At 39.4% G+C, this 16,640-nt stretch overlaps 1 protein-coding gene across 2 annotated transcripts; it reads right to left on the reverse strand.

Moving 5' to 3' along the window:
* Window positions 1-1,248: 1,248 nt before the first annotated feature.
* Window positions 1,249-15,335, reverse strand: oga (O-GlcNAcase). Of its 2 annotated transcripts, XM_017464209.3 has the most exons (17): window positions 14,412-15,335; window positions 14,135-14,186; window positions 13,939-14,036; window positions 13,694-13,824; window positions 13,410-13,581; window positions 13,213-13,311; window positions 12,825-13,109; window positions 12,170-12,328; window positions 11,429-12,060; window positions 10,756-10,930; window positions 6,721-6,774; window positions 5,275-5,360; window positions 4,166-4,270; window positions 3,757-3,848; window positions 3,378-3,570; window positions 3,118-3,277; window positions 1,249-2,933 (listed from the first exon to the last, which is right to left on the reverse strand). In XM_017464209.3, exons 1-17 carry the CDS (start codon window positions 14,572-14,574, stop codon window positions 2,797-2,799), a joined length of 2,793 nt encoding a protein of 930 aa, XP_017319698.1. In that variant the 5' UTR covers window positions 14,575-15,335; the 3' UTR covers window positions 1,249-2,796. The 2 variants fall into 2 exon arrangements, with proteins under 2 accessions (XP_017319698.1, XP_017319699.1); XM_017464210.2 differs by lacking the exon at window positions 6,721-6,774 and having other exon boundaries at window positions 14,412-15,334.
* Between the last annotated feature and the right edge of the window lie 1,305 nt (window positions 15,336-16,640).

Raw genomic sequence — 16,640 nt, forward strand, 5'->3', positions numbered from 1 at the left:
AGAACTTCATGCTTCCACCTGCTGACGAGCTTTATGGAGATGCTGATTTCCTTTTCCAGCAGGACTTGGCTCCTGCCCACAGTGCCACAACTACTAGTAACCAGATTGCTGGCCATGGTATTACTGCACTTGAGTGGCCAGCCAACTCACCTGACCTGAACCCGACAGTGAATCTATGAGAGACACCAGACTCAACAATACAGATGAGCTGAAGGCCGTTATCAAAGCAACCCGGGCTTCCATAACACCTCAGCAGTGCCACAGGCTGATTGCATCCATGCCACGCTACATTGATGCAGTAATTCATACAAAAGGAACGCCGACCAAGTAAATTAATATACTTTTCAAAAGATCGACATTTGTGTGTTATAAATTCTTTATTCTAATACTTTGAGATACTGGATTTCTGATTTCCATGAGCTGTATCCAAGATTAAAACAAAGGGGGAAAAAAGGCTTGGAATATTTAACTTTGTGTAATTAATCTAGAATATATGAAAAGTTCCACTTTTTGAATTAAATTACAGAAAAAAAAATTAACTTTTCCATGATATTCCAGTTTTCTGGAGATGCACCTGTATACCGCAATACAATTTTTACTTTTGCCAGATTAAAAAAGTAAATTTCCAAGTAAAATAGTGGCTGACTAGATGTGATTATCTTAGTGGTTAGCACTTTCGCCTCACACCTCCAGGGTCAAGGGTTCAATTTCCACTGTGGCCCTGTCTGTGCAGAGTTTGCATATTCTCCCCATGCTGCAGGGGTTTCCTCCGGGTACTCCGGTTTCCTCCCCCAGTCCAAAGACATGCATGGTCGGCTGACTGGCATGTCTAAAGTGTCCGTAGTGTATGAATGGGTGTGTGAGTGTGTATGTGATTTTGCCCTGCGATGGATTGGCACCCTGTCCAGGGTGTACCTTGCTTTGTGCCCGATGCTCCCTGGGATAGGCTCCAGGTTCCCTGTGACCCTGAAAAGGAGTAAGCGGTAGAAGATGGATGGATGGATAGATAGATGTAATTATATATCATACGGAGTCAAGTCACTTTGTTGTAATGATAAAATTCTTCCCATTCCCAAGCTAGAAATGCTGCAACTAGAAGTAAAAGTCAGGAATTATTTCTCTATACTCTCCCCCCTTTACCTTTTCATAATTTGCTAAAAAAAAATAGAAATTAAAGATTTTTACATAGTATGGGAATTAACCAATTAAGTAAACACTAAACACCAATAAAACACCTGCATGAGATCCTTTTTTTTTTTTTTTTAACATACTTTATTGTAACTAACCATCTTAATTACATACAAACCTTACAGAAAGTACAACTATATTACATACATATTGATAGTTACAACTTGAAGTACTGAAATTTTTTAAATGCATTTATACCTTCAAATGAAACCCTTTCCACTTGAATGTAATCTCAACCTCCTTAAACCGAACATTGAAGTAAACCAAGGAAAAACAAAGCACTATTCAAGACATTTGGGGAAATGTTGTAAGAAAGCACAAATCAAAGGTCATATCAGATATTACTATACTCAATCTGAATTGAGATAGTCTATTATTTATCAGAGATATACCATGTATATGGAATTGGCTCAAATCAGAAAAAACTAAGATGTGAGTCCTTGCTACTAATAAACCAAATGTTAATCTGATAAGTATAAAACAAAAACAAAAACACATTGTCTGAACGCTGCCCCAGTCTCCTTTATAGCTGAAATTTTGTTTTAATACCTTAGGCATTGACTTGCAAGCAACTAGAATCATCTGTCAAAAATATCACAAATGTGGCTGTCTTTTCAGACCGCTTTAGATTATTATTAATATCACTGCCTATTATACAAATGTTTTAGAGTAGACTCTTTTAGTCACATACTTTTAGTTGGGAATATTCACATTCTTGTTGAGACTGGAGTTTATAAATACATAACTGGCATAATCTCCGATCATGTATGTGAACAAAAAAATAAATAAATAAAAATCTCAAAAGGGGGGTAAAATTCTGCTAAACACTGATGAAATCAACAGACCAAAACACAGCGGTATCAGTAAGATACACATGCCTTGCACTTAAGCAAAAAAGTAATGTCCATGCAGCTCTAAGGACATACAAGTTCCTTATATGTGCATTCCTAGCAGTTCTGATGAATGACTTAAAGCACAATGAATTACTGCTTTGAGAACATCCAAAGATGCTGTGAAAATTCTAACGCTGCAATAACATTCTGTGACTGGGAAAAAATGGAGCAAAAATGGAGCTGCTTAACTTCTAGAGTACTGCTGAATAGTCACTCAAGCTTTGAAAATAAGAGTAAAAAGACATGGAAAATTAACTCTGCTCAATAGTGCAGTGGGAGCTTTAATCTGCCGATTGTGCTGCACCTAAATACACTCACTGAAACCTGTAATATACTGAATATGTCTTGAATGTAACCATCCACATGTGTAATGGGCTAAATGGCATCGGGCCAGCTCAAGCTGTTTTTTTTAGACCAGAAGAGGGTCTCATGTATTTATTTATTTATTTAAAAAAAAAAATTAAAAAAAAAAAAAAGACACACCCCTTCTGATTTGCAAAGCATACCAACCATCCATCAGATGCACCTTAAATGCTTTCAGATTTTTCTGAAGAGCACACTTTATAGAAATAAACTAGGCTGCAATTAGTGCAACCAAAAGGTACCAATGTGAACATTGTAATGGGTATTAAGACACACTCCCGGTCTTCCATGCAGACCACTGTAGCTTTGTACAAGTTCTTTCAAGGGCACTAGGCTTCCACATGGCTCCCTTTCACAAGCTCCTTCCCATTATGATCACATCTTTTGGAAAGCCCTCCATTTTAGCTACTTCGAAGCAGCCAAGTTTGCCATAGAAGTCCAACATCCGTTTATCAATTTGCCGGACCTCACAAAAGGCACCATGGGAGCCTGAAAAAGGAAACAGTAGAAGATCAGAAAAGAATGACCAGAAGAAGACATTCAAACTTTGTTTCATTTACCTATAAATCTCTAACAGGTTTATGGCAGCTAAAGACAGCGTAATATTCTAAAAAAACAAAAATTAAGGTTCTACTTAATGGAAAACCGACACAAACAATAACATAGCCCATACCATTGGCTTTCAAGGATGAAAGGAGACAGCCCATCATGCTTTTGGCTACACTGGGGTCAGTCACTTTGGCATGAATGTCCACCTTTATGAGCGAGGGGAAGTTACTAAGGAATGAGTCTGGCAATCCTTCCTCTTCCTCATGAAAGCTTAGCATCATTTTCTGCAGGGAAAAACAATACAGAAACAACCAGCCACTATGCTGTACATTTAAAGTGATTGGCTATAAAAGGAAGAGAGATGTGTGGAGGACCATGTCTTACCTCTGCCTCAGACAGATCCTTCTCGGAGTCAGGTTTGTTGTACTTTTCCTGCATGAATGGAATCCAGCTCAGCTTGCATTTCTTGACAAAGGGCTTGACGTCCACGGTGCCCAAGGCATAGCCGCAGATCCCCTCCTCATCCTCCAGGACAAAGCCGTAGTCTGGGCTGAGTGTCAAAAACCCTCCCACTAACCTGAAGGACACACAATTACTCTAATTCGTAACACAATCCACAGACAGTGTAAGAGATACGGCTAGTTAATACAGCTACACAAACAGACATACTGATTTGTGAGCTATGTGAATCGTACTATTAGAATAATATTTTTCATATCAAACTATTTGGGCAGAGAGAATGATAAAATTATCCATTTGTTACCTGTCCCCAATCAGGTCTGGTTCCTGGTCAGGAAAAGGAATACCCTCACATCCCTCTGTGTACATTTCCCTGCAGATCTTGTAGACAGCAGCCTAAGAAGGCAAACACACAGGCACACAGTATGAAGTTTTTGAAGGCTAACAGATAGATTAAACTGCTAATTTAGCACAATTAATCAAATGGTGCTGCAATGAACAGCAGTGTGCAAACTGGGAGTACGAACACATTCAACATTCATTTTCTTATTAAAGTTTAATAACTTTAGAGACAGTTTACACAAATTATGTTTAGACTTTAGTGGGATGGAGGTTTTTGCACTTGGAAAATTCGACACATTTCAACTGTGAACTGTTAATAGAGAAGCCTTTCGAAATGGTGCCATATAAAAAGACACAACTTCAACACTTACTTCATCTTTAGAAAAGTAAGGCCTTATGGAATAGATTTTGGAAGTTGGCATTGATGGTGGTGGCTGAAAGAAAAGGTCGTTTGCCCCATCTATTGGCAACAGTCGCTGTGAAGACCAATGCAAAAACAATCAGTACTTGGTCAGCTTTAAGTGAACGACAGAGCAGTTTTTCAATCAGACTTAGACTTCTGAGTTCCTCTGCCCCTGCTGAACCAACCTGACACATAAGAGCACCACATGTAACCAAATGCTGGCATGATAGACGTGCTTTAAAATGGGATCGTACTGGCTCTTTTGGTTGGTCAGTGATCAGCAAGAGCAGGTAAACAGCATAGCTAAGTTCATACCTTTCTGTGCATTTTTCATATGTTTTTGAAAGAAACCAAAAGCAAATACACAAGGGAACATATGGCTGCAGGCTTGGTCTGAGAAAGGTTTAACTGGCTAAAGGAGATGCCCCTTTCCCACAGAAAGGCATCGCAAGTGTTCGCTGCGCATTTCCTGTAGAGAAAATGAATGATGTGGGCACACATCAAGCAAAAACTCCATGACCAAATATCAGGGCAAAACATTATTTATACTACAACTGTAAAAATGGAATCACTGTAAAAATCACTAAGCAGCTTAAAGTTTAAGAGTTTAAAGTAAATTATTTGATTTGCTCATGGAGCTTTCCGCAGGCGAACTCGCAGGCGCACACCTGAGCGCGGTATTGCAGATGCAGGCGCAGCAGATAACATTTGCGCTTCCTGCAAAGGAATAAGGTGTCATGAAAATAAACCCTAGCCATGCTGCGCAATCGCAGGCGCATAGGGAAAAGCCACATCTCTTTTGGGCAGTTGCTGAAAGAAACCCAAATTTAGGCTGTGTCAAGAAACAATCATTTTAAAAACTGGCTGTGAAGCTATTCATATCCCTTTTATATTCCAGTTCAGCACAAATTCACAATTCTGCTGGTCAAGCATAAGTGATTTAATTAATCTATTTTGTTGTAGCTGTCAGCTCACCTTCAACAGACCAACCCTTAACATTCTGCAAGCACACCAGAAATAAAATTAAAAATAAAACTCCATTTTTTAACATTTGGCTGTGAATTCAATATAGGATACCTGGAACTCTCCCGCTAGACCGCCCCTAAAGGCCCAGGGCTCTTGGTCTCCACTTAAGAACTGTGCTGAGGACTGACTACGACACCCTGTTGAGATCAGATCCAAGCGGAAAATGTTATGTGAGGGGCTTTCTGCCAGAATGAGGAGGAAGGGGGTATGGGGTATAGTGGTGTCTACTTCCATATCACTCCATTGAAAAGTAAACGGTAATACGTCTGTGCACTAAAATTAAGTATTATATCGAAATATAAACAAAAGTAAAACACTTAAAACCCGGGTCTTTTGGGGATCAAGCAGCTAAAGCTTAGATTGATAACGGGACAATCTCTGATGTAAACATTATATGCAAGGCCAAATCAACGGAATCTGTACTGCAGGATAGTCCTTATAATCACAGACTGTTAAACAAAGTAATTGGTGTTCACAATTAGATAAGGATTTACTACATAATATTAATTTGCTAAAGAAACTTGATACAAATTATTTATTTCAAATAATGCAGAAAGAAAATATTTTTGCAAATGATGAGCTGTCTAATAAGATGCCCCTCTTTAATTAATGGCAGCCTGTTTAAAGATTGCGTTAGTTCAACATCAGTGGCTTGCTAGTAATTAATTAAGCTTCAGCTGTTGAAGCCCCACTGAACTCTACAACTCATCTGAAGTCACATTTACATCTGCCTTGTCACATGACTAACAATCACTGCTCATCAGCTCAAGCAATTTAGACGTAGCGCCTAAGCTATTATACAGGCAGACCAGAACCCTTTAAGGGGAGAAGAGCTGCTGAAAGAGTGAACCGTCTGAGAAACGTTTGACGACTAAGCCTCATCCCTTTATCCCGTTTTGATTTTTTAAAAAAAGAAAGAAAAAAGAAAAAAAAAGTGTTTATTCACCACCAAATGCATGGGGACTGGAACTCAAAGTCATGTAACAAGACAAATGCAGCAAGAATACAGGAGACAACATGCTCCCATTTAACCTGGATTTCATACAAATACTTAAGCGCACATCCTCTGAAGAAATGGCAGGACACAGCACAAATGTGCACCATCTGAGGGGAATTCAGATGGTCAAAATGCTGTTAATTAGTACACACAATAAATTAAGAAATGCAACTTCACATTAAATCAAATAGTAAGAGCAGGAAACACAAGAGCTTTAAGACACTATGTTTCCCCTAAGGTGGTGCTCCATGGCTGGTCATGAAGCCATCTCAATAAGGCCTACTGATAGAAAAAAAAACCACGTTAGAGCTGCCAGAAAAAAATCTGGGGGTTAACACTTATGCTTTCAACTATCGCTGCGCAAATGTGACTTCATTCAAAATTGTTCTTTTTCCAAAACATATGAAAATGTTACTTAATATAGGAAACAGTAAGAAAACAAAAGCCACGCCTCTACTCCCACCCCAAAATCGGACTAAAAACGCTAACACAGTGCATACATAGTCCACTGTCGATCCAATAGCAGTAGAAACTTGTGCTGAGGATTCTTCCATCTGTACATAATGAAGGGAAAAGACAATAGAAGAGCTCATTAGCAAGTAATTTTAGCACAACAGCAGTGAGGCGCTGACTGACTGCCATCTGCACTGCTTTGGACCAAGGAAACAGAGGAGATAAGGATAAGGTAGGATTGCAGGCATACTTCATTTGCCTGGTGGTGCACAGATGCATGATAAGAGGGGACACTTTTATACCACACATAGCAAGAACTATGGCTTCCAGTAGTACAAACTGACACCTCTTTTTAAGAGAGACACATACATTAAAGCTACTTTTGTTTAGAAATAAATTCTTGTTTTGTATTAAATGTCTCAAAAGACATTGTTGATGTGCAGCATATATTAACTTGTTTGTTTCCTCCATTCTTTTGAACTACGATGAGGCTTGACCAGTTTTTGGTTGCTGCCTGCTGTGTTTGCTTTGTCATATAGCTGGACAGAAACCTGTGAATGCAATGTGGTTACCAAGGTAACCCAGGCCATGCTGGTGCTATAATTATTCAATCACCTTTTGACAAATACAAAAAATTGGAACAGAATCCAGTACTCTAACCATACAGGTCCATAATGCAGATAGATAATATTAATCATTATTCACACACAGCACTGTGATTTCTTCTGTTTTTGTGTACATCTCATACTACATACTTTTAGATCTTCAAATGAAATACAACAATCCACAAAAGTTTATTTATTTATTGAAGCAAAAACATCAAAAAAACACCTATCACCAATGTGAAAAACTAATTGCCCCCTTAAACTAATCTGGTTGTGCCACCTTTAGCGGCAACCAAACGCTTCAGTGGAGATCAGTCTTTCAATTCTAGGACTAGGATTTACTCCTGTGCTGTGGATCACTGTCTTGCTGCATAATCCAGTTGTGCTTGAGTTTCAAGTTACGGACTGGAGACCAAACATTCCCCTTTATGATTTTCTGGTAGAGAGCAGAATTCATGTCTCCCTCAATTATTGCAAGTCGCCCAGGCCCTGAAGCAGCAAAGCATCCCCACACCATCACACTTCCACCACCATGCTTGACCATAGGTATGATTTTCTTTTTGTGGAGTTCTGTGTTTGGTTTACGCCAGATAACACGGGACCGCCGTCTTCCAAACAGTTCCACTTTCATAAATCCACAGAACATTCTCCCAAACGGTTTTGAGGATCATCAAGGTCTGTTTTGGCAAAATTCAGAGGAGCTGTAATGTTCATCGGGGTTAGCAGTGGTTTTCACCTCACCACTCTTCCATGGATGCCATGTTTGCCCAGTGTCTCTCTGATAGTGGAGTCATTAACAGTGACCTTTATTGATGCAAGAGAGGCCTGTAGGTCCTTTGATGTTGTCCTTGGCTCTTTCGTGACTTCCTGGATGAGTAGTTCTGGCCACTTCTGGGAAGTTTAACTACTGTGCCAAGTTTTTCCATTTGGAGATAATGGCTCTCACTGTGGTCCTTTGGAGTCCCAGAGCTTTTGAAATAGCTTTGACATATGTCAGTCTGGTAATGGTTACAATCACCTTCTTCCTCATCATTTCTGGAATTTCTTTAAAAATTTGGCACAGTGTGTTACTGAGTATGACCTTATAACCAACTTCATGCTGTTGAAAAAGTTTTATTTAAGTGTTGATTTGATTGAACAGGGTTTGCAGTAATCAGGTCTGGTAACGTCTAGTCCAGCTGAATCCCATTATGAATGCAGTTTCATGATTTGGGGAATTAGTAAGTATGGGGGCAAATACATTTTCACACAGGCCCAGTTGGTATTGGAATTGGTATCATTTAAAAACTGTATTTTTTGTTTACTCAGGTTGCCTTTGTTTTATCTTAGACTTTGTTTTAATTTCAGAAACAATTTAGTATGAGATGTACACAAAATCAGAAAAAAAAAAAAAAAATCAAATACTTTTTCACAGCACTGTATGACCATTGCTCCCAAAGGAACTGGCTACAAAGGGCAATGCATAAAAATGTTACATATTTTCTATTCAAACCAACTTTTTTAATTTTTAATTTTATTTTTTATTTATACACAGCACTACACCAATCAGCCATAACATTAAAACCATCTGCTCAATATAATGTAGGTCCCCTTGTGCTGCCAAAACAACTGACCCACAAGACCTTTGAAGGTGTGCACCCAGACATTAGCAGCAGATCATTTAAGTCCTGCAAGTTGCGAGGTGGGACCTCCATGAATCGGACTTGTTTGTCCAGCACATGCCACATATGCTTGTTCGGATTGAGATCTGGGGAATTTAGAGGCCAATTCAATACCTTGACCTCTTTGTCATGTTCCTCAAATCATTCCTAAAAATTTTTTGCAGTGTGGCAGGGCGCATTATTCTGGGGGGAAAAGGCCATTGCCATTAGGGAATACTGTTGCCATGAAAGGGTGTCAAATTAACATTCACATAAATGTCAGGACCCAACGTGTCCCAACAGAACATTGTACCGAGCAGGTAAGTGACGCAAACACACCCGGCCATCCATATGATGCAAGAGAAAACGTGATTCATCAGATCGGGCCACCTTTTTGCATTGCTCAATGGTCCAGTTCTGATGCTCATGTGCCCATTGTAGGCACTTTCGCTGGTGGACAGGGGTCAGCATGGGCGCTGTGACTAGTCTGTGGCTATGCAGTCCCACTAGCATCAAGCTGTGATGCACTCTGTATTCTGACACCTTTATACATCATAACCAGCATTAACTTTTTCAGCAGTTTGCACTACAGTAGCTTTTCTGTGGGATCAGACCAGACGGGCTAGCCTTCACTCCCCACACACATCAATGAGCCCTGGGTGCCCATGACCCTGTCACTGGTTCACTGGCTGTCCTTCCTTGGACCACTTTTGGCAGATGCTAACTACTGCACACCAGGAACACCCCACAAGATCAGCTGTTTTGGAGATGCGCCGACCCAGTCGTCTAGCCATCATAATATGGCCCTTATCATAGTCGCTCCGATCCTTATGCTTGCCCATTTTTCCTGCTTCGAACACATCAACTTCGAGAACCCCAAGAACAACACCCTTGAGACAGGTGCCATTATAACAACATAATCAATGTTATTCACTATACCTGCCAGTGGTTTCAACGTTATGGCTGAGTGGTTTATGTATGGACACACTTATTAAGGTGTACTGTCTAAGCTCAGATCAGTACAGTTAGAGTAAAGCATTCATCAGTTTTGTGTGGATATTACATTGTACTGATTTGCTCAATGTCTTGCCCCAATAACTTCTTGTATTATTAAATGAAATCGCACCAGAATAGCCTTACACACCTGTCTCGCTTTTCAAGCTCGCATGCGCAGCGCGCTAGGGTGTAAAGGATCAACTTTCCATCACGATCAGGCCCTTGATCGAAAAAATGCCAGCAGGTGTTGCTGAGTTAACGCACAATCATACTGTACACACAGCAAGCAGCAGAAACCACACTGGCAACTCAATCCATAGCCAAATAAATTATAATCTCTATATTTATACAGGGTTTTTTTTTTTTACTTCATTACACTGGAAAACAAATGGAGAACAGCCTAGCACTGAAGACAGCATTCAGTCAGTAGAGAAAAACAGTATTTAAAAACCAGTGGAAAAAAATGGGGAAAAAAACGTAAAGCAACAAAGTCATATGAGCCTGTTTAAGGTTTAATAGATGTATATTTTTAATAAATATTCTAATCTAAGAAAATTGATGCCGATGCAGATAATTTGAAAGAATATATTAGGTATGTGTGTGTCCCTTATACTAGCTTAAACTCGAGCGATAATTTACCTGATTATGTCTAAAAATATGTTTTGGCATCTGTTCTTGATACGTTCCTGATTTTCTATATTCTTGACTCTAAACTAAATGAATGTCACAATTTGAAAAGCTAATCCCCAGGTTATAGTTTACTTATGTGTGTACTTAATGTATAATGACCCCCAGCAGTCCCATTAAAAAAAAATTAAAAAATGAACATAGTCTTACCTACCTAACCACTGGACAAATGATTTCACCATAGAGATGATACTCTTTATATCCCAGATATAGGGATACAAATCATACAAAATGGTTCGATTGGCTGAGTTGGAGAGTCTGGTGAACATCTGCATGACGGCGCAACACATCTCCTCGAAATTTTCTGCTCTGGTGTGCCATTCAGTCACCTGACAGAAGCACAAATCTCAAATCAATATAAAGCAAAAAGTTTAGTAACAGCTACAAAAAGAAAAACTACTTCCTGCAATGAGACTTTTTTTTTTATTTTTATTTTTTTAAAACACCACCAAGTGGTCAAAACAGAGGCTGCATTTCCTCCATTTTGATGCAGTGTAGTTCTCGGTTTTCATCCTATTTCCATTCACTTGATACAGTAATTATGATCAAGTAATGGAATGGTTTAAAAGTAATGACCCCAAACTTAAAAGAAAAAAAGTATAAAGTGTTCCACAACACAACAATAACAGGAAAGTTTAAAATTGTTACTGACATTCAGTAAATTAATACAATTTTCAGCTCTTCATCATTAAAAAGAAGTCAAACATTTGGGATCACCACATGATGAAACTTACACAGTGATCTGTGCTCTAAATTTCACCAAGAGATGAAGTGGATTAGGATATGACACAGGACTATTTACTGTCCATTTTGTCTAAGACACTTACTTTCTCTGAGTCCTTGCATTTGGAGTTCACACTAACAATGCTGGTGTTAGCCCGGAGCCAGTTGAATTCTTTGAGCATTTGCACTGATTTAGGACCGTGTTCATATGGCAAGTAGAACAGTTCTGCAAGCAGAGACAGGTCATCCAGTGTGAGTGCCTCGGCTGTGTACAGCGGTTTCTCGTCGGGTCCTGGAACAAACATATCTTTATTCAGCTGCTCGTCAGTCTGCATGGGTGCAATGTCACTGCTGGAGTCCTCCTGAACGGACATCTCTGGAGTCTTTGATATACTCTCCTTATCAGTGTCCATAGGTTTGAGATCCTCAGTCATGGCAGCTTTAACAATTTTTGTGAGGATCTGATTGACATTCTTGGCATCCTCGACTTCATCTTGTTTCTCTAACACCATCTCCATGGGCTCCTCATCTGAATCCTTCTTCTCTACTTCCACCTCCACCTCCTCCTCCTCCTCTTTGTGCAGTGTGTGTGGTTCCTCAGTAAGGGGAGCAGCAGGGCTCATGATGGGCTGTTGAAAAACTGTGGTTACTGTAGTGGAGGATCCTAGAGAGGGTGCAGTCATTGAGGGCACATCGGTGGAGGCACTCTTCGGGCCACTGTGAGCTCCCTGACGGCCTGTTAAAATACATGGCATGAGCAACATATAGACTGACTCCCTGAAATAAACATTTCTAACTGTATACAGAACATTCAGTGTTAACTACTAGCAAACAATGGCAATTACTATTGTACTGATGAGGCACTCCAAACTCGCTGAGCCACTCAGTAAGAGCCAGCTTAAGGGCAATCTGTGGACTGTAAAGAATGTCTGTCTCCAGCTCCTCATCACTTCCCTCATTCTCCAACTTTATCTGAATGGACACTGTGCTGTCTTCACTGTCCGCTGAGAAAACACATGATGAAGAGAGAACGTGTATATTTCCATTAATCAGCCAGAGCCGTGCATTTACACATTTGAGCAATTATGTAGACACCTCAAAAATTATTAGAATTATTTATTACATAATAAATGAATAAAAAAGAAGGATGTAAATACAAATAAGAAAATGCAAAGTGGCTATTGCCATCATTCTTTACAAACTGGTGGCCTTTGTTTAAAGTTATGTAAAAAATAAATAAAAAAAAAACCAAAAGCTACCCATGTACACATCCAAGCTACCTAGTCATACTATTCATGTCAAACAAGACCACACAGCTGAAGTTGTCCAGTTTTCATTAATTCCAGCAATGCTGGAACATAAGTACGTCACCTTTACCAACAATTTTATCTTTTTGTGATATTCTACAGAAGAAATCCCACAAAACACAACCTAATGTAAATCAAACTACAATAAAGGCTTGAATTAAGTCTCAAATAGCTTCATTATAATGATACTTACTCATGACGACATCCTTTCTCACTCCATTCATATTAGACTTATACCACGTTGCTAATGTGTGAATTGCTACAAAGTTGGTCTCAAATTCACAGTTTGGGTTGGTGAGGACTCCTTTTAGCCGGGGGATCAATTCAGTGGACCTGCCTTTATAAGGACCAAGGAACAAACGCTTCTGATCATAGTCATTGGCATGAATATTGTCCCAGATTACAGGAGGTCTCCTCAAGATCTTTGTCACCTCTTCAATAGACTCTACAGTTATGTCTTTAGAAACTACTTTTGGACCTTAAAACAAACAAACAGACAAAGAAACAAGACAAGCTTAGCACTAAAATACAAACCGTTACAAACATTATCTGTGTATATTAATTATCAGTAAAAACCATACCTGTCCACAAAATGTCAATGCCAGGCAGCAGTTTTTCACCAACGGTACGCAGGTAAGGCGACTGGGCCACGTTTGGGTAGCAAAACGTTCCACAGTATTCTGAAAAGTACAAGATGTAAAATTAAGCAAACAGAACAGAGATGACAAAAGTGGCTCTTTCACAGACCAATAAAAAGAACAACAATCTTTTATTTTACCTGTGGGGCAAAACAAAAATATTTCAGGCTCTCCCAGATACTGGTAGATCTCATTGGTAATAGAAACTTGTGCATGTGCAAATGAGCTAAATACTTCTTTGTCGGCCGGACACATGTTGTGATCAATGTCATCAAAAAGTAGAGCAAAGGACTTGCACCCAAAATGAGAGACCTGTATGAACAACAGAGTATTAGTGAGAGAGGGATGGGAGGGGGGAGTTATACTGTATAAAAATAAACGTATTTGATTAAAAAAAAAAAAAAAATTAATAAAACTGCATTACTTGGTCTAACTTTCTTTTCAGTGTAGAGACCTCCTTCTGGTTTGAGAAGGTTATATCCAGGCCAGGTGATATGGCGTAAATGAACTCAATTCCATGCTCTTTTGCAGAACTTATCAGTATCATAAGTTGCTCTTTAAAGGAAAAATGACAAAATTATAACCACCATCTGATTAAAATTTAACAGCACATCAGTAATCATTTAGGCAACATTCTTGGTTTACACAGTAAACGACAACAGATGTTACCCGCTTCCTCCACAGAGTACATCTCTCTCCAGAACATTCTATGTTTGTAGTCGTCTTTAGGTGCATACAGATACGTGTTCAAACCCCATTTCTGCTGTCTGGAAAATCAGGAAGAGGGGTTCATATACATCAGTGTTCAAACTATACATTTACTATTAAGCACGTTACTGTATTTGCAACGGTCAGTGGACAGTACCTCCTAAACAGCTCTTTTCTTTGTTCCATTGTCCATGGTCGACCATAAAAGCCTAGTAAAAACAGAAGAGGGGGAAATAGGGTTTTCACACAACCAACCATACTGGAAAGATTTCCACCCTCTGCATAACACCAGGTTAATGACACAAATTAATTGCTGGCCGCAGAAGTCCTTGTTTAAATACGCGCTGCGTGACAGAAATGATTATTTGATGTTCGTTGTGTGAAATACATTTCATGTGAACGTAAACAATGGAGCTGTGTAAGACTGAACTCACCCTCAACAACACCGCTGATGAATTTCCTGCGGCCTGTTCTCTCAGCCACAACACTGTGCTCTTCCACTGAGCTCTGGACATCCACCACACCGACCTCTGTCCCTGCAGGACACGGCTCAGGGTCCGACTGGGACAATTCCACTATTTTATCTTTCTGAACCATTTCCAGAATCGGTTAATGCAGGTTAATAAAATGTCACTAATGCTGAAGCGTTCGTCTTTCTGAGAAGTGGCTCAGCGCAGTAACTTAGCTCGCTAAATAGCACGTTAGCCAGCTTGGAGGATACGGATTTTAAGCGTATTGTCGCAATGACAAGTAAGCACTATTTATAAAGTAGCTTTTCAGCGAAAAGTCTGTATTTCCCACTCATGCATCTGTTTATGTAGCCATGCAGCTAACAAGATATACCTCAGCGTCAAAATCCTCTCAGAGCTGCTAGCTAGCCAGGCAACTGAAGATTAACGTTAGATAGCGCTTTCCTCGAGCAGACGTTATTGTCACTGTTCTGCTGCAGGACACATATTTCTTAACAAATATGCCTGCACGGATAAATAATCCTTCGTGCACAGAATTCGAAATTAGTTGATTACTAAAAACAGTCGCAACCGATTAAATCTCGCGTCCCGTTCCCGTTAACAGCCTAATTTTTTCTCTTCCTGTTTACACTCAGTGCGCAGACTCACTGGGCCAGTTCGAACCAGTCACCGCCGGTTTAACAGTCAAAAACAGAAAGCTTTATCAAAGACGCTCAAACGCGACAAGACTCTACACTCATAGGTTATGGTAAAGAGATTATACGGGCTATTACAGCTTAGTTAAACCGAATTAATTAAAACCAAGAAATTATGGCTCCCCCCTCCGAAGAATATTTTGTCACCGTGAAGAACGAAAAGTATCATTTGTTCAAACCGGAAACTGAACGATGTGCACATCTGTATATTAAAGTCTCTGCTCTAAGTACGTGCATTCATAAAAGTCTCACTGTGAAAATGTAGATAATACGAAACGCCAAGAATTATATGGGTTCTTTGTGCATTTGAAAATAATACAGTGTAAATTATGTATTAAGATGCGGTTATGCTGGTTATAACCAGTTCGCGGGATCTGAAAATATAAACCAGGAAGAGCGATATACCTTAAATGAAAAAGAAGTCTCCCTCCTGTAGGCAGTATAAAAGGAGTGGTCTGTGTGACGCGCCACAGTTCAAACGCAAACGCAAGAGACGAGGAGCGTGTGATTGTATTATCGTCATAGACTGTGCTGTTTGACACACGTTTACATTAGAAACTTTTTCTAATCGACGGGTTAAAATGATATTAATATGCGATTTTATGAGGGGTGAATTTACAACCTATTACCACTAGCATTTACCACTGATTACGCTATGGTTTTGACCGCTGTGCCAACTGAGCATTTACTCTCACTGAGCACTTTACTAGGTTTATTAGGTATTTTCTTTATTACTATACTAATACTGGGTAGCACCTCTCTTTGCTCTCAAAACAGCCTCAATTCTTCACAACATGGTTTCCACAAGATGCTGTAGACATCCCTTTGAGATTCTGGTCCATATTGACATGTTTGCATCACTCAATTCCTGCAGATTTTTCAGTTGCACTTTCATGCTGGGAATCTCCTGTTCTACCACATCCTGAAAGTGCATTGGATTCAGATCCGGTGACTGGGAAGGTCACTGAAGAATATTGAACTCATTGTCATGTTCATGAAACCAGTTTGAGATTACTTTTGCTTTGTGACACGGTGCCTTGTCATGCTGGAAGTAGAAATTAGAAAATGGTTAAATTGTGGCCATGAAGAGATGCACATGGTCAGCTACAATATTCAAGTAGTCTGTGGCATTCAAGTGATGATCGATTGGTATTAATGGGCATCCATAAAAGAAAGCCAAGGATCTGACGATTCATTTTGAGGAGTCTCATTCATTGCTTTGTATTTTTTAATCTTATCATTATAGGAGATTTAGTGCTGTCATGTTGGTAAAGGGAGGTTGTAGAGAACTAAATTCTTAGTTATTTTGTTAGAAAAAAGGTTAATTCAACTATACTTAGACACAAGCAAAAGTGGCCCAAGTACAATCTTTTTCTTAAAATGTGACAGATTTGACTTGCATCTCTATGTGACACACACACACACACACACACACAGTGTGTGTGTCATACTGTTCTAAGTGAAGTTGAACTATTAATGGAGATTCCCTTTAAAATAT

Source organism: Ictalurus punctatus, chromosome 3 (assembly GCF_001660625.3).
Source record: "Ictalurus punctatus breed USDA103 chromosome 3, Coco_2.0, whole genome shotgun sequence".
Lineage (NCBI taxonomy): Eukaryota > Metazoa > Chordata > Actinopteri > Siluriformes > Ictaluridae > Ictalurus > Ictalurus punctatus.